This window comes from Apium graveolens, chromosome 5 (genome assembly GCF_009905375.1).
Source record: "Apium graveolens cultivar Ventura chromosome 5, ASM990537v1, whole genome shotgun sequence".
In the NCBI taxonomy this organism is placed as follows: domain Eukaryota; kingdom Viridiplantae; phylum Streptophyta; class Magnoliopsida; order Apiales; family Apiaceae; genus Apium; species Apium graveolens.
In genome coordinates this window covers 114,508,060-114,526,686 of record NC_133651.1, presented here as the reverse complement: position 1 = coordinate 114,526,686, position 18,627 = coordinate 114,508,060, and the positions used below count along the sequence as shown (strand labels likewise).

Genomic DNA, 18,627 nt, shown 5'->3' with positions numbered 1-18,627 from the left:
CAAAGTAGTTTCAGGCCCGAAATCTGAAAAATGTTGTGCATCGATCAATATACATATACTAAACACAAGCAGAATTATTTGGCTGTGAAGCTCTAACCCCTAAAAATTTAATTTATGATTTTTTTTCTTATCAGTGGTTTATGTTGAGGGATGTTACGGGTTGAGGCACAATCCTTGAGACCTGAACTACAACAGGATTATAAGGGTCTGATTGCATATGGAGGTAGCCAAGTACTGATGGATTAGGTTTTTTTAACATTTAGACATTATAATTTTTTTTAAAACTTTGCCAGCGCGAAATATTCATAAGAGAGTATCCTAACATTCTATATGATTAGGATTGAGAATAAAGGTCAATGATGCGTTTTGATTTCCTGAAGAATCACAAAATAGATGAAAAGTTACGGTATAGTGAAAGCAACTTGCAAAAATATTGACCTCTTAAATGGGTGACTCCATTTTAGCCCATAAAATGAACCGGAGTTAAGCTGACTATGGCCTACAGCAGGACCAAGGAATTTTGCGGTGCATTTGACTGAATTGTTAATTTGACTGGATTGTAGGTACATGTTAGTATCAAGAATAACCGAGGGGTCTAAGCAATTGCTACACGTATAAGACATATGACCATTTTTACATTATTTTCTTGTAATGTTTGTTTATGTATTTGTTTTGATGAGTAAAGAACTGAAATTTCTAGCAATATTTGTATATTTGTTTTGATGTGGGCAGCAGTGATTGGCCTTTTTCTAACTTCATTTTTAATTCCAGTTGTGAGTGTAAAAATGACATTCAACATCACATTTGGAAGATGTTTGAAATCTGAAATTTGACCTTGTACAAAATGTTTCATTGCTTTGTACCATAACTAATTATCCAATAATGTTAAGATGTTATGTCTAAAATATGATAATGATAATGAATTAACCAGAATATAATAACTATTCAATGAATATATAATACACGCCTAGAAATTGAGGTAGAATACCATTTGATGGCGTGAGCTTAGGGGCAGGATGCGGAAACAGTATCTGTGAGGGCCACTGTGAGCAAACTCGCATAATGTGCAGTGCTGAGAGGGGATGCAAGCCTTGGTCCGTCCGGAGTTTTCTACTCAGAATAACAATCTTTCTCATTAACCTTGCTTGTTTGGCAATTTTGTTCTTGATAAAAGTAGCATGGAAGCTCTCACTGCGGTTGTGAGTTATCATGTGCCGCTTAAGTCTGATTCTCAGAGTCCTTTCATATCGTGCAAGCGAAAATAACCAACCCTGGAAGCTTGTAGAATCTTTGTTAGGATGAAGTAATTGGTCCATTGGCATCATCTTTTTTATTCACTGCCAAGAGTTGTAAAGCTGGAAGACAATAATTTTTGAACAAATCTTGCTGGAAAATAAAAGAGAGAGTTAAAGAGTCAACAGTTTCTGATACAAATTAATATGTTTGCATCTTGTTGACTCTCTTTTTAACTATTTGCACCATTTATCCATTCCCATAAAATGAAGTAAGACACTGAGATATATCAGGGCATTTTGGCTGCAAATCTTTTTGAGAATATATTTTTGTGAAAATTATCTGTACCAAGCACTCAAAGTTTACAATTTAATCATGTTTGAAAAGTGTGCTTATATATTTTTTTTTCTTAACCTATATTATAAATAATATGATTCAAAAATATGGGGTCCTAATAAAGAATCTTATATTTTAATTTTTAATTTTAGTATTACCAAAAATGGTATTACTAAAATCCAAAACAGTTGACATATTGTAGGTGAGGGCTTTATTTTTGTAGAAATAATTCAAGCGCTTTTGTATATTCAACACCTGGCAGGGAACACCTTTTTTTGCAATCATTTTTTAGAAAAAATATTCATGTAGGGGAAAAATATTATTCTCTTTCATATCAATGATGAATATAATATTATTAAAATTATATACACCAACCACTTCATAAATATTTAAATTTTAAAACCTTTTTTACACAAAGATATATAAAGTTTTTTTTATTCTTATGACTGTCTTATGTAAAAATATTTTTTTCATGCCAGAATTGTCGATCAAATTTGGGGAATAAATAAAAGGAATATATCCTACAAAATAATTAAGACAAAGGAAACCAAGTTTTTTTAAAAAAAAATTCTTAACTTATATTATAAATAATATGATTCAAAATTATGGGATCCTAATAAAAATTATTTTATTTTATTTTTTATTTTAGAAATACTAAAAAAAGTATTCATGTAGGGGGAAATATTTTTCTCTTTTATATTAATGATAAATATAATTCTATTAAAATTATATACACGAACCACTTTATAAAAATTTAAATTTTAAAATCTTTTTTATTGTGCCCAACCTAGCACATCAATTAATATAATTTTATATAAATTATATGATCAAGTAATCTGTCTCCAACCTATTTGTTGTGTACAGACAGGAACATAAGTCACAAAAGAATCAAAATCAAAGAGCCATGGAAGAAAAATGACAATAGCAACATTAAGAAAGCACCAGGTGGGAGTTCAAATATAATATCAAAGCATAATAAAGCTAGAAATAACAGGTTCAAATTACATGATTTATTTGTTGCCTGGGAATATGGTGTAGTCTATTACAGGCCAACCGCCACAACTTGACCTGGAAATAGTACTATAAAATATAAAAGCAGGAGTGAAGCTGCTAGTACTACTCATATGCCACCTCCCAGCGGTAAAGTAGGTGTTACTTCTGTTAAGGATCCCCGCTGCAAGTTCCAGTGGCATCATTGATAACAGGTCCGCTCATATTTTCAGCGGCGTCCTTGTTAATAGCTGAGAGGCCCTCACCGCTATTTTCTGTGACATTTTTGATAACAGGTGAGAGGACCATCTTACGCTTCTTGTCACCCTCAGGAACATTGTCATCATCAGTCAGAGACTCCATCAGATAGCCTCCAGCCTGAAAAGTGGGAACAACAAACATATGAAACCTGTTATTTATGCTTTGAAAAGGTTTGAAGGCAGGGGGTTTGTAAATTTTGCTTACATGTGTGAGGTGGCCCGTAGCATGCACAGACTCCAGCTCTGCCAGCGGGGTGTAAACTGCGGATACTCCATAGTCTTGCAAGCCTTCGACCAAATTATACTTGTTCAGCTTAAGCTTGAAGACAAACTCCCTCCCCAAAAGTGGTTGCAGCTTGGTGGGAAGAGAAGTATCTCCCGGAGGCATGTTATTAATTAATTTTTTGGCAGAGATGTCCAGCAAGCGCTCTATGGCAGCATTGAACAAAACAACCGTGGTAGATCCAGTTGTGTCTTCAACTTGAACATTCACTCGAAACCTGAAGAGCAAAGGTGTGTAAGGGAGGTTGTGACAACAAGAAAGCAAGCCAGGTCGTAGACATTAGGGAACACAACAACACATATATAGGCTTACAGTGTCAGAGGGAAGTCAACCGGCTTGGCACAAGTGTTACAGACATAAATTCCATCCTTTGGAACAACCTTTCTCACACAGGATTTGTACGAAACATAATACCAGCCATAATGATTGTTTATGGCAGTTTTTGTCGCTTTCAAGGTCACAACATCTACCTGTGACAGTTTATGGGGCTCTTCTTGGTTAAAAAGCAAATGTAAATTATAAACACACCCTATTAGCCACACGCCAAGAAAACACTTTCGATTGTGGCAGGTACAACAAAAACACCTAACAATTATTCTGATATTAAATTTGTTTTGTAATTGTTGCATTTTCATTGTTTTTTACTGATTGAGTTATCAATCTTTTAAATTATGATCCTAAAACAACATCTTTTCCGATTGAGTGACTGTAATCCCCACATAATGGTTCTCTGAAATTGACTAACAACCGATTTATAACACTATCAGGTTTGTAATACTATCACCATCTAGGTTATTAAGACACAAGGTACAGAACCAACATAGTTGCAATATATCAACTTTCTAAATACTGCACAATACAAAGATGAAGGCGGGGGTCGTGATAATGCAAATCCCTGTCAGTCTTAATATTTTTAGCTACCAAAAGTAGCAATTATCATTCCCACTTACAATCATCATTTGCAGAGCACTGATCATCATCACTTCCTGAATATATGCTCAATAAAAAATAAAAAACCAGAATTATGAAGTTGATCAGTAGGAACTTATTACTAAATATTTAACCTTGCTACTTGAGTTGCTGTGGAAACAAATCAAAAAGCAAGAATTTGGATAAAATCAATTTATTTATTTACTTCAGGAGCCAGTTATATCTGCAATTGTTGTTGATAGTTAGTGTGTTGTACTAAATGAAAATCAATTAGTCCAGGTTACAAAAAAGTCCATGTCCCTAGAGATCACGATTTAAATTCTTTTAATTATTTAACCCAACTAAATTACACTATTAATCAGTTTAAAAAATGCAGACTAAAGGTATAGATCAGCTATAACAACCAATACGGTAAGGATTTTGCTTAGACAAATAAGGAATATACCTTCAGCTCACCAGCACATGTAGCATTCACCAGAGCTTCGACAGTCATCCTATTAATAAACATCGCCTCCTCAGGAGGAATTCTCGCAACAGTAGCGCCATCAATTGGAATTACTTTAAGGGATAGAGCTGAAAACCTTTCCCGTATAGAGGAGACATGGCCTACATTTGGGTTAATATAAATCTGGCTACCGCTAGTTATAGCAAAGGTCAAAGAACCTGCAAAACAAATTGAGGAACCAAAAAGCTATCCATAAACATTTGTAAGAGTATTCAACGTTTTTGATTTTTTGGACTGTATATTTGGCCGAAATTTATACCTTGATAGGTCTTTACCGTGACTGAAGAGACAACGATAACATAAGGCCTCCATCCTGCCCACAAAGTTATCGGCCGAAATTTATACCTTGATAGGTCTTTACCGTGACTGAAGAGACAACGATAACATAAGGCCTCCATCCTGCCCACAAAGTTATCGTGCTGGTGACGGAGCTAATGAAGAAGCAAGTTTTGAAAAAATTCAAGTGTGAACAAAACATTGTTGTTATTCTTATAAATAATCTCCAAGGCACAATATTAATATATGATGTCCAAAGTTTGACAAATGAAGGCTAAGCATAATTTCCTTTCTTGAAGGTCAACTCCTACCCAAGTTTTGAAAAAATTCTAGTGTGAACAAAACATTGTTGTTATTCTTATAAATAATCTCTAAGGCACAATATTAATATATGATGTCCAAAGTTTGACAAAACGAATGCTAAGCACAATTCTCTTTCTTGAAGGTTAACTCCTACCCAGATTTAGTGACAATAGTATAAGTATAAATTATAATAGATACTTGGCTACTCAAAGTAGTACATGGACAAGACAAAGAAGGAAAGATTTTGAACCAGCCACCTCCTGGTCTCAGCCCGGGATAATATAACCAGCATTTTTAACCTTGTTAATTTCTGGAAGAAGGAAAGTAGTAACACTAAACACCTCACCATTTGTTACATCCTTTAATTTTAAAAGTAACCTGTTGTCTTCTAAAACTGTTAAGTATATTACCATATTAAGTGGCCTGGGCCTATTTCCGTACCAACTCAAGATATGCTTATTGGACTGGCTAATATAATTAGTACTGTTGCACTTGCTAATTCTTGGAAGTAGTAAATATAGCAACACACAGGAGCCACTTTATAAACATTTAAATTTTAAAACCTTTTTTTATACAAAGATATTTCAGAGCTTACTAATCAGTGAAAATTCTTATATCCCTTTTCCGGTAGCCTGTTCCAACAACCTCCAGCTGACCAAAACCGCACAAGCAACCCACAATGTCTGCACAACTGGAAGATCAGAACTGGGTCTCTTCCAATCATTCAAATCCCAACATATATATATATATATATATATATATTTGCATCAGCCTAAGAGACAATACCTGAGAGAGTAGTAACATCATCGGCACGAACCCTGAGCACGGCCTGATCCACAAACTGGAAACCATGCCTCGGAATGCTTGCAACATCCTCACCAAGTTTCCTGACCTCAGTTGCTGGCAGGAACAACAGCCTCAAATTGCTTGCAAGAGGTCTGTATGGGTAAACATTTAGCGCAACCTTAACATTCCTGAGTTCATAGATCAGGCCTTTGGTCAATCGGTGCTTGAAGCGAGGCACCAAGTGCTTCCGCACAACAGCATGCATAAGGTTTTCCTAGCACCAATACAAACTTGCACAAATTCAATACAAAATTATTAGGTACTAATGATGTGGAGGGAAAAAAGGTATACCATCTCATCAATCAGTATCATGTCCACGCTTATCAAACTGCCATCCTTCGTACTGACAGACTCCCACATCCTGCAAATGCGAACCCTTATCACCCAGTCATCGCCCCTCAATTCAGAAAGATGGATGTATGCCATAGTTGTACCAGTTAACATTCAGCCAATTAGGTGCTTCAAAATCCTTTACACTTGATAAAACCCATAAATTTCCAAATTAACATTTCTATATATAACATTTAAATTCTAACAGCATGCAAGGAACCCATAGCTGTACCAGTTCACATTTAGACAAATTGGGTGCTTCAAATGCCTTCACATTTGGAAAAACCCATAAATTTTCAAATGAACATATCTATATTTTTAACATTTAAATTCTAACAGTACGCAAGGAGCCTGAAACAAATCGGCAGACCAACACATAAATTTCCAGATAAACATATCTGTATTTAACATCTGAATCCTAACAACACACAAGGATTCCGAAACAAACTGCCAAATAACACACCTATAACATATACATACAACTAAAGTGGACTGACTTAAAAAATATACCGCCAAATGAACACACACATGAAATATGTATACAACTAAAATGGAAAACAAACATGAGATATGTATATAACTAAAATGGACTGAATATTCAAAAAATATAACCGAACCTTTTCCAATAAAATCCTCTGCAAAACTATTCCGTTAACCTGAACCATCGCTAATCGGCCTAGCATACTATTTATAGGCTAATCTGAGAGCAGATGATGAGGCTTTAGTTATTGATTAAAGAGCAGATGATGAGGCTTCAATTATTGATTAAAGATCGAAACTGCCGAAATTTCTAAACTCCCAGCCAAACTCTCCGGGGAATGTGAGAAGTCCTCACAACTTTAATACGACAGTAAGGAATGTGAGAAGTCCTCACAACTTTAATACGACAGTAAGGAATGTGAGAAGTCCTCAACAAAATAGGCTACATCATTGGAGGAGAAAGAACCCAATCCAGAGGAGCCAGTAGCGCCACGTCAGCCACCGGGTTTTTACTTTATGTAGATATATATAAGATATAAGATATATAAGATATAAGATAAGATGGAAAGTTCTTTGTTAGTTCTTTAAAAGATAATTGACTTATCGAGAACTCACCCGAAAAGTCTTAAAATGACTTGTCGAGAAGTCAATTAGATTTATCGAGAACTCAGTTATCTATATACTTTTGATCAATTTAATTCCGCCTTGTGTTAATTTTACATATTAAGGATGTAAATTAACAGTTGAGCAGTTTACTTAGAATTTGAAGAATTCCAAGTTGAAATTTGAATTTTGAAAAATAAATATGCAGAGATTTATGAAATATTTATAAGTCATATTTCAGTTAATTTTCAATTTAAATCAAATAAAGATTGATTTATTAGAAATTAATCTACTGCAAAACATTAGCTGAGTTCTTGCCTTAAGATGAAGAATTAAGCATTCCAATTTCACCTACAAGTCCGGTGAAAGTTGCTTCATCCAAAGGTTTAGTAATAATGTAAGCTAATTGTTTTTCTGTTGGAACAAAAATGAGCTAATGGTACTATTTGTAGCATGTTCTCTAATAAAATGGTATCTTACATTAATGTATTTTGTTCTAGAATGATTAACTGGATTAGCTACTATATATATAGCACTAGTATTGTCATACATGATAGGAATTTTGTGTAACACTAGGCCATAATCCATTAGCTAATTTTAAATCCAAAGCACTTGAACACAACAACTTCCTGCAGCTATGTATTCAGCCTCAGCTGTAGAAGTTGATACAGATTGTTGTTTCTTGCTATACCAGGATACAAGTCTTTGTCCAAGAAATTGACAGCTTCCACTAATACTCTTCCTATCAACCCTACATCCAGCAAAATCTGTATTTGTATAACCAACAGCTTCATGATTAATTTGCTAAATAGAACCATATCATGTGGTATATTTTTATGATCAAGGTGAGTTTCTCATACTGAAATCTGAAACTTAATCGTATTCGTACTTTAATTTTTTAGAATAGTATACTTATAAACCTATTCTTTGCATAATATGTTAATTTCAGATCTTAGCAATGGGTTTGGATGGAAGATTCTTGTGTTTCTCAATAATCAAGAAATTCAGCTTGGAGAAATAGTAAGCACATGCCAAAGTGTACATTGCGTTAATTTAGAATTTCATATGCTTTTCAGTAAATTAAAGTTTTATTTCCAATAAAAGCGAGCATAATTTTCTGTATTGGATAATATTATCAAGGTTGTAATCTGCACTTTAAATTATTAATTTTTTTCAGCCAATACCGGGACGATTCTGGAGACATTTTGGAAAACTCCTTCCATTTAATTTGAAGTTTTTTTTTTAGAAATGTTACTCAGTATGAAGGAACCTATTTCCAAAATGCTCGAAAAATGTTTGGTCTAACGAATCTTATTGCGGAATATGGTTTGAGTGAGTCAGAGAAAATCCTACTTACTTACTTTGGCAATGAGAACTTTTTAATCATGTATTTGATAGTTCAGACATCGAAGTAATGCTGATGGACAACCTTTCGAATGATTCAGGTCATATGCATCTGACTAAATGCTTAATTTGCATTATATAGCACATCTCTGTATTTTTATCTATCTATTTTCTTAATTAATTAATACATATATCATTCATATGATAGTTATTTAATTATAAATTTAATCATCAATGATTATTTGTGTGTGATAGAAATGGAAAATGATATAGAAAATGAGGAACCAGAGAACTATGAGCATGATTTGGAAGCTAGCGGGGAGCACATTCCTGCAGGAATACAGCAAGCATGACTGAACATTGATGGCATCAATTTTTCTGCAGTGATGAGCCTTTCTAATACGGACAACACAACTCATGGACCGGTACATGAAACATATAAATTTTAAATGAATATAGTTCGCTGAAACATCAAAGTGTCAGTATTTTTCTAATATTTTGTAAATAAAAATTATAGTTCAATTTTAATTATCTTTTTGGATTGAGAAGTTTAAGTTTTTATCGTTTTGCAGTATATTTCAAAACACATCAGACCAGCAAACCGCTCTTTGGAAGCTGGCGATAGAGTTGTCCTAAGGACTCCTAACGGTGAATGGAGTGTTACGATTGTGATATTCGGCAGCACTCCAAGGATGTCAGGAGGATGGAATCAATTTGCAAGAGATAACCACGTATCCTTGGATGAAACTTTGGTTTTTAGTCTTTTGGAAGAAGATGCCATTGTATTTCTTGTTAGTTTCCCCGGTAGAGATTAAGTAACTCATTTTCCACTTAAGCAATAGAATTTTCTTCTGACAATAACAGTACTCCAAAAAAGATGTTGAAGTTTTCTATTACTCTGGTATTAAGCATATTATTTGACTCTGGTATGATTTTATCAAAACGTATCAAATCATTATGCTATGTGTGATTATTATACTCCGTGTCATTGTCATTTGTTGAATGTTTATTATCTATATATGCACTGTTAATTGAAATCATTACATATTCGAATGCTTTGCTTAATTTTACTTAGTTGATGGAGGCGACGCAGGATACAAAAACTTTGTCTAAGTTACTTGTATAATATAATAACACATATGTTAAAACGAATGAAAAATAAAAAATGAGAAATAGTGCTCAACAATCTTTGTAATAAAAGGAAGAATTATAAGCAATTTACTAAAAATACTTTACACATAAACGATCCAATATAAAATTACTAATTAGAAGGACATTGTTTTAAGCCTCGAATATCTTTCATCACTTTGTATCTTAATCGATCATCAATGCGCCTAGAATGAGCCATTGTATCCGATCTCCACCAAACTTCGATGATAACAATTAAAGTGTTAGTTAAATAAAAAAGAAAAGAATGATTATTTTATATTCTAACAACGAATCATAGCTCTGCCTTAAGTTCAAGACATCAGGATGAGCAATATTGATATAAATCTTTGTGGATGAGCAATACTTGGGTAAATTATTATTAACTTAAGCCACCAAAACTATAGCCTCCAACCAGTTGTATTGTGATTCAATTCTGATAACTGATAATGAAAAAGTATCCATCTAAGCTACAAAATAAAAACAATGGAGTGTATTATAAAAATTAATACAAACAATAATAAATCGGAATACTTAAGTTTAAAATATGTTAGTGTAGTAACATGTTGTTGCCTTAAATCAAGTGACAATACATGTTGGGACTCAGTTTCATATTACAAAAAATTACCTGAAAATAAGGCAATTATGGAGAGAAATGTCTTCAGTGAGATTTGATCAGAATAACAAACAAATTCGGTATTGAAAATTGGAGTATACTTTTATAAAACAACTTGTTATCATGGTGTAGTTAACTGTTGATTTGTAGGGAGTTATTATACAATATCGTGGAAATTATATGGTTTTACATTACTATAAATTAATGATTAACAATCAAGTATATATTAGGAAGTTAAGTCATACATATCCACCTTAAAATTCTCCTTGATCTTAGTTGCTTAATTTTTTCTAAATTAACATGACTTTAATAGTATTATCTTCTAAGGAAATAATTAGCACAAATGTTAAACATCGGCCTTATTTTGTTAACTGATAAGTGGCATTATATACCACTTAGAGCATCTTAAAATGGCTTAAATTGGTGTCTTGAAATCAAGTATTTTGTGTATTTGATGCGTTTTTCTAGTGTTTATGCATTTCAGGGTTTTAGTTGCATTTCGGGGGAGGAATCATCAAGAGTAAGCCTTGGCATGTGTTCACCATTGCGAGAGGAAAGAAACGGGCAGATTACGGCGAAGAAACGGAGCGAAATCAGAAATTTTCCAGAAGAGGTCTGAGCGCCCGCTCAGCATTGCTGAGCGGCCGCGCAGCAAGCTGAGCGCCCGCTCAGCTATGCTGAGCGGCCGCGCAGTGTCGGGAAAAAAGACAAATTATTTTAGGACTTCTACTTCTGTTTGGTTTCCACTTCTATGTAATCTGAGTTTTATGGGACTATTATATAAGTAGATTTGAGACGTTTTCACAGGTGTGGATTGAAGAAGATTGTGTTTTTACGCAAGGAGCGAAGGAGATAAGGAAGAAGACCGATTTAGCACACCGCAGCGAAGAGGAAGCATATATTCTTGTGATTCTTGTTTCGTTGTAATGTTGGATGCTAGTTTTCTTGCTTTGAACTTATTTACTCTTGTGACGTACTCTGTTTTAATATAATTAGTTTAGTTATTATTTTCTTGTGTTTGTTTATCATGATTTCAATTGAACGAACTAGAAAGTATTCTATATTACTTGCGAACGCGTATACTTACGTGAATATTAGTGCGTGTTTTCGCTCTAACAAGTTTTTGGCGCCGCTGCCGGGGACTCGGCGTATTTGTTTAGTTTATGTACTTACCATCATTGGTCATTAGGACTCAGTGATTAGGACGTAGTAGTTACTTATTTTTCCGGTTGTGTTTCAGGTACTTTAGCAAGCGTTTATGCAAACCCGTTCTCGTGCTCGCAAGAGGACTTTAGATACAGCTGAGGAGACAGACGAAGTTCTCGATATTCCGGAGAAGTTAGATTTTGAGGATTCGGATTCAGGAACTGAGCAGAAAGAACCAGTAAACATGGGAGATCGTATTGTTCAAGCTGATCCAGCTCTTATGGATTTTTCTCGGCCGAAAATTGATGACATTCAGTCAAGTATCCTTCATCCGGCTATTCAAGCTAACACCTTTGAAATCAAGTCGGGCACTATTCAGATGGTGCAGAATTCTGTTTCTTTTGGAGGAGCGGCAACTGAAGACCCCAACATGCACATAAGGAATTTTGTCGAGATCTGCAGCACTTTTAAGTATAATGGCGTGACTGATGAGGCTATCAAGTTGAGGCTTTTCCCATTCTCACTAAGGGACAAGGCTAAAGACTGATTACATTCTGAACCAGCTGGGTCCATCACTACGTGGCAAGATCTTGCGCAAAAGTTTCTGGTGAAGTTTTATCCGATGGCAAAGACTGCTGCTATGAGGAGTGCTCTTACTCAGTTTGCGCAGCAACCTACAGAATCTATGTGCGAGGCTTGGGAACGCTACAAGGAAATGTTGAGAAAATGTCCACATCATGGAATGCCGGATTGGATGGTGATCACTGGTTTCTATAATGGTTTGGGGGCCCAATCTCGGCCCATGCTCGATGCAGCAGCTGGAGGCGCTTTATGGGCTAAAAGCTATACTGAGGCGTATAATCTTATAGAGACGATGGCTGCAAATGAGCATCAAAACCCCACTCAGAGGATGACGTCAGGCAAGGTAGCAGGTATTCTGGAAGTTGATGCAGCCACCGATATTGCAGCCCAGCTCCAAGCGCTATCAATGAAGGTTGATTCTCTGGCTACGTATGGAGTTAATCAAATAGCTATAGTTTGTGAGCTTTGTGCAGGTTCTCATGCTACGGATCAGTGTTCTCTTGTACACGAATCTGTTCAGTATGTGAATAATTATCAGCGACAACAGCAGCCTGTGCCAGCGACCTATCATCCTAACAACAGAAATCATCCAAATTTCAGCTGGGGGAATAATCAGAATGCTATTCAGCCACCATATCAGCAAGGAGAGAGTAAACAGTTTAACCCACCTGGATTCTAGCAACCACAGCAGTATGCTACAAGGCAATCATATCCTCAACAGGGAAGTGTAGCTGCACCTACTAGTGCTGATTTTGAGGAACTTAAGCTGTTGTGCAAGAGTCAGGCGGTTTCTATCAAGACCTTGGAAAATCAAATCGGTCAATTAGCCAATGTAGTGCTCAATTGTCAACCTGGCACTCTTCCCAGTGACACGGAAGTACCAGGCATGAAGGAAGCTAAAGAGCAAGTCAAGGCTATTACCTTAAGGTCTGGAAAAGTAGCTGATGCTGAAAAGGCAAAAGAAGTAGAAGCTGAAATTAGAGGTGAAGAATCTAAGCAAAAGGATAAAGCGGCGGAACCAAGGAAGACTACTGTTGAACACACTCTGCCTGAGGCTAATACAGGGGAGAAACAGCTCTATCCTCCACCACCTTTTCCTAAGAGATTGCAGCAACAAAAGCTGGATAGATAGTTCGGAAAGTTTCTGGAGGTGTTCAAGAAACTTCACATCAATATACCTTTCGCTGAGGCTCTGGAACAAATGCCCAGTTATGCGAAGTTTATGAAGACTATTCTTTCAAGGAAGGTGAAACTGGATGACCTTGAAACCGTTGCTCTCACGGAAGAATGCAGCGCTGTTCTGCAGCAAAAGTTACCACCAAAACTGAAAGATCCAGGAAGCTTCACCATTCCTTGCACCATTGGCAATCTAACTTTTGACAAGTTCCTTTGTGATTTGGGAGCAAGCATTAATCTGATGCCGTTGTCAATCTTTAAAAAGTTGGATCTGCCAGATCCAAAACCCATATACATGTCGCTACAATTGGCTGACCATTCCATTACTTACCCAAGGGGCATAGTTGAGGATGTGCTCGTCAAGGTGGATAAGCTCTTCTTTCCAGCAGATTTTGTTATTCTGGATTTTGAGAAAGATAAGAAGATCCCCATAAACTTGGGAAGGCCTTTCTTGGCTACTGGCCGTACCTTGATAGATGTGCAAAAAGGTGAACTTACTATGCGGGTCCAAGATCAGGGATGTGACCTTTAACGTATTCAAGGCAATGAAATTCCCTACAGAAGATGAGGAGTGCTTAAAATTGGATGTGATTGATTCTTTGGTTACTTCGGAACTCGATCACATGCTAATGTCTGATGCATTGGAAAAGGCCTTAGTGGGGGATTGTGACAGCGATGATGAAGATAACAATGAGCAATTACAATATCTGAACGCTTCTCCCTGGAAGCGAAAGCTGGACATACCATTTGAATCTCTTGGTACTTCTGACCTCAAGAACGCTGAAGGGAAGCTCAAACCATCAATAGAGGAAGCACCTACCTTGGAGCTCAAGCCATTACCTGAGCACTTGAGGTATGCTTTTTTAGGTGATTCATCTACGTTACCTGTTATTATTTCATCTGACCTTTCAGGTAGTGAGGAAGACAAGCTCTTAAGGATTTTGAGAGAATTCAAATCGGCTATTGGATGGACCATAGCAGACATCAAGGGGATAAGTCCTTCATATTGTATGCATAAAATTCTGCTAGAGGAAGGTAGTAAGCCAACTGTGGAACAGCAGCGAAGACTGAATCCCATCATGAAGGAGGTGGTGAAGAAAAAAATTCTGAAATGGCTAGATGCAGGCATCATTTATCCTATTTCTGACAGCTCATGGGTGAGCCCCGTACAATGTGTACCTAAGAAGGGAGGTATCACTGTGGTCACAAATGAAAAGAATGAGCTCATCCCTACTCGAACAGTTACAGGATGGAGAGTATGCATGGATTATAGAAAATTGAACAAAGCCACAAGGAAGGATCACTTCCCTCTTCCATTTATTGATCAGATGCTTGACAGATTGGCGGGACATGAGTATTTTTGTCTTCTGGATGGTTATTCCGGGTATAATCAGATTTGTATTGCACCAGAGGATCAGGAAAAGACTACCTTCACTTGTCCATTTGGCACGTTTGCTTTTCGCAGAGTTTCGTTTGGGTTATGTGGCGCACCGGCCACCTTTCAGAGATGTATGATGGCTATATTCTCTGACATGATTGGAAATAACGTCGAAGTGTTCATGGATGACTTCTCCGTCTTTGGACACTCATATGATGAATGTTTGAATAATCTGCGCGCCGTACTCAAAAGATGCGTGGAAACTAATTTGGTGCTCAATTGGGAGAAATGTCATTTTATGGTGCGTGAAGGCATTATCCTTGGGCATAAGGTCTCTAGCAAGGGTCTGGAGGTGGACAAGGCCAAGGTGGGAGTCATTGAAAATCTTCCCCCACCTAATTCTGTGAAAGGAATCCGTAGTTTTCTGGGTCATGCGGGTTTTTATCGGCGCTTCATCAAGGACTTTTCAAAGATATCTAAGCCGTTGTGCAATTTGCTTGAGAAAGATGTGCCTTTCAAATTTGATGATGAATGTTTGGCAGCATTCGAGACTCTCAAGAAGAGTTTGATCACTGCACCAGTTATTACAGCACCGGATTGGACAGAACCGTTTGAGATGATGTGTGATGCAAGTGATTATGCGGTAGGTGCAGTTCTGGGACAGCGCAAGAAAAATATCTTCCATGTGGTCTACTATTCGAGTAAGACTTTAAATGGTGCCCAATTGAACTACACCACTACTGAGAAGGAGCTTTTGGCTATAGTCTTTGGTTTTGAGAAATTTCAATTTTATCTGCTTGGTACGAAAGTAACAGTATTCACTGATCATGCAGCTATTCGCTATCTTGTCTCCAAGAAGGATTCGAAGCCGAGACTCATTCGTTGGGTGCTTTTACTTCAGGAATTTGAGTTAGAGATCAAAGATAGAAAAGGTACTGAGAATCAAGTAGCTGACCATCTCTCTAGGTTGGAGAATCCCGATTCTACTTCACAAGATAGGACGTTAATCAATGAATCTTTTCCGGATGAGCAGTTGTTTATAATTCAGGAGGAAGAACCATGGTTTGCAGATATTGTAAACTATCTCGTCAGCAATATAATGCCTCCTAATTTAGCATCCGCTCAAAAGAAGAAGTTTCTGCATGAGGTGAAGTGGTATATGTGGGATGAACCATATTTGTTTAGACAGGGAGCTGACCAGATCATCAGGAGATATATCCCGTTCTGTGAGACGGAGGGGATATTACGAGACTGCCATTCCACGGTTTATGGTGGACACTATGGCGGTGAGAAGACGGCAGCTCGTATTCTGCAAGCAGGTTTTTTCTGGCCTACTTTGTTCAAGGATGCTCATCAGTTTGTTTTAAGGTGTGATCGTTGCCAAAGGGTGGGAAATTTGTCAAGGAAGGATGAAATGCCATTAAATGTGATGCTTGAAGTCGAGGTCTTTGATGTATGGGGAATCGATTTCATGGGGCCTTTTATCTCGTCTTGCAATAATCAGTACATCTTGCTGGCAGTCGATTATGTCTCAAAATGGGTCGAAGTTAAAGCTTTACCGACAAATGATGCAAAGGCAGTGCTAAATTTTCTTCATAAGCAAATTTTCACAAGGTTTGGAACACCTCGGGTAATCATAAGTGATGAAGGATCGCATTTTTGCAACCGTAAGTTCACTTCTATGATGCAGCGTTATAATGTGAATCATCGAGTAGCTACTGCCTATCACCCACAAACAAATGGACAAGCGGAAGTGTCTAACAGAGAGATAAAGCGCATTCTAGAGAAGGTTGTTTGTCCGTCAAGGAAGGATTGGTCTTTAAAGCTCGATGAAGCTGTTTGGGCTTACAGAACAGCATACAAAACTCCACTTGGGATGTCACCGTTTCAGTTGGTGTACGGTAAGGGATGTCATCTACCTGCGGAGCTTGAGCATAAGACCTACTGGGCATTGAAGAAGTTGAACCTGGATTTAGATGCAGCTGGTAAGAAAAGAATGCTTCAGCTTAATGAACTGGATGAATTTCGACTTCAAGCGTACGAAAAATAACAAAATGTATAAGGAAAAGGTGAAGAGGTGGCACGATAGGAAGCTACATCCAAAGTTATTTGTGTCAGGGCAACAAGTTCTCTTATTCAACTCTCGGCTCCGACTTTTTCCTGGGAAGTTGAAATCAAGGTGGTCTGGACCTTTTATTGTCAAAACTGTGTTTCCACATGGAGCGGTGGAAATTTTTGAGAATGATCTGGACCAAGCATTCAAGGTTAACGGTCAGCGGTTGAAGCACTACTATGGGGACATGGCAAACCGAGAAGTGGTTAGTGCCATTTTGTTGACTACTTGAGCAGGGTACGAAACGTCAAGCTAATGACGAAAAAGAAGCGCTGCGCGGGAGGCAACCCATGAATTGTTGTTACAGGAACCCTTAGAAGTTAATAACCTATCCAAAAACACAAAAAAATCAGAAAACAGGGTCTGAAAAAAAAAATTCCAGTGACCCCCTGAGCGCCCGCTCAGCTTTGCTGAGCGACCGCGCAGCAAGCTGAGCGCCCACTCAGTTTTGCTGAGCGACCGCTCAGGGGTCGAGTACCAGAATTTTTTTTTTTTTACAGTTCAGAAAAAAAAAAAATTAAATAAACACAAAAACAGTTTTAGCCCATAAACCCACGATTTGTTCCCACTACCCCATCATTTTACTCCTTAATTCCCAAACCCTACTCTAATCCACACCCTATATATACATACACCTATCCTACATATCTCCCACAAAACTTCCTACACTTAAACCCTCTCACAAACATCAAAAATCAGTTCTTACACACTTTTATTCACGAATCAATGGCACCCAAGAGAGCACGCACTATTGATAGCAGCAGCACAGTTCCTACTGCTGATTCATCGAGGGGTACTGCTGCAAGGCCTCGGTTAACTGACAGAGCTGCGGAGGAGGAGTACACTAGGCTGTTGGGTAAGCCGATTCTGAAGGAGAGGGGGTTTTTACCATCGGGGAGGGATGGTGAGTTGCTGCCCATGATTGTAGAGAAGGGGTGGATAGCTTTTGTGAGTCACCCGAAGCAGTACCGATGAGCGTTGTTCGTGAGTTCTACGCGAACGCGAAGGCCGAAAAGAATGGGTTTTCTGTGGTCCGAGGGCTGACGGTTGATTATCATCCTGCGGCGATTCACCGTGTAATTGGACAACGAGAGAGGAAGCCCGAGGAGGAGAACTGGAATGAAAAGATTGTTGAGGATTTTGACTTGGATTTGATTTGTGCGACTCTCTGTCGACCGGGCACAGTTTGGACCTACAGGACCGGCACTAATGAGTATCGTCACTTTCCGGCGATCTCCATGAACAGGTATGCCCGTGCATGGAATGCATTTATTTGTGCTAATATTTTGCCTTCTTCGCATGCACACGAGGTCACAGTTGAGCGAGCACAGTTGTTGTGGGGAATTCTGAATGAGGAATACTATGTGGACCTTGGTGAGTTTATCTACCAAGGAATTCTGAAGTTTTTGAGGGGAGCGAAGCATATGAACATCCCTTATGCATCTACGGTTACGAAGATATGCCGAGCAGTGGGAGTGAACTGGCCGGCTCATGAGCAGTTGCAGTTGCCAGCAGCTCCGATTGATTCTGGCACTCTGAATGGGATGCAGGAGTGGACCGGTGGTGAGCCTGAGAAGCATGGGCTGGGTTATCGTCTTCCAGGAGGGTGTCCAACACGAGGTGCTACTATGGCTAGGCCAGGGCGTGATGAGGCTGGTTCTTCGAGAGCTCAAGAAGGTGCTGGGATGGTTGATGCCCAGTATAGGAGGCTTTCACGGTGGATGGATGCCATGTATGAGACGCAGAGCAGG

At 37.8% G+C, this 18,627-nt stretch overlaps 1 protein-coding gene and 1 non-coding gene across 4 annotated transcripts; both read right to left on the bottom strand.

Annotated features, from left to right (window-relative positions):
* Window positions 1–2,476: 2,476 nt before the first annotated feature.
* Window positions 2,477–7,255, bottom strand: LOC141724395 (replication protein A 70 kDa DNA-binding subunit C-like). 3 transcript variants are annotated; one of them, XM_074526539.1, is made up of 9 exons: window positions 6,910–7,255; window positions 6,254–6,431; window positions 5,903–6,176; window positions 5,712–5,799; window positions 4,883–4,968; window positions 4,478–4,695; window positions 3,415–3,572; window positions 3,025–3,319; window positions 2,477–2,937 (listed from the first exon to the last, which is right to left on the bottom strand). In XM_074526539.1, exons 2-9 carry the CDS (start codon window positions 6,404–6,406, stop codon window positions 2,731–2,733), a joined length of 1,479 nt encoding a protein of 492 aa, XP_074382640.1. In that variant the 5' UTR covers window positions 6,407–6,431; window positions 6,910–7,255; the 3' UTR covers window positions 2,477–2,730. The 3 variants fall into 3 exon arrangements, with proteins under 3 accessions (XP_074382640.1, XP_074382639.1, XP_074382641.1); XM_074526538.1 differs by having other exon boundaries at window positions 6,254–6,438; window positions 6,910–7,254; XM_074526540.1 differs by having other exon boundaries at window positions 6,254–6,323; window positions 6,910–7,253.
* A 5,009-nt stretch (window positions 7,256–12,264) lies between these two features.
* LOC141662561 (small nucleolar RNA R71) lies at window positions 12,265–12,371 on the bottom strand. The gene has a single exon (XR_012550670.1). It is a non-coding gene; the product is annotated as a small nucleolar RNA R71 (small nucleolar RNA).
* Between the last annotated feature and the right edge of the window lie 6,256 nt (window positions 12,372–18,627).

What these genes read in the sequence shown, in the direction of transcription:
- LOC141724395 (XM_074526539.1), bottom strand. Translation starts at nt 6,406, where the DNA reads ATGTTAACTGGTACAACTATGGCATACATCCATCTTTCTGAATTGAGG. An exon ending in CATGTGCTGGTGAGCTGAAG is followed by an intron (nt 3,573 to 4,477) that starts GTATATTCCTTA and finishes AAACTGTCACAG; the next exon opens with GTAGATGTTGTGACCTTGAA. An exon ending in GTTGACTTCCCTCTGACACT is followed by an intron (nt 3,320 to 3,414) that starts GTAAGCCTATAT and finishes TTTGCTCTTCAG; the next exon opens with GTTTCGAGTGAATGTTCAAG.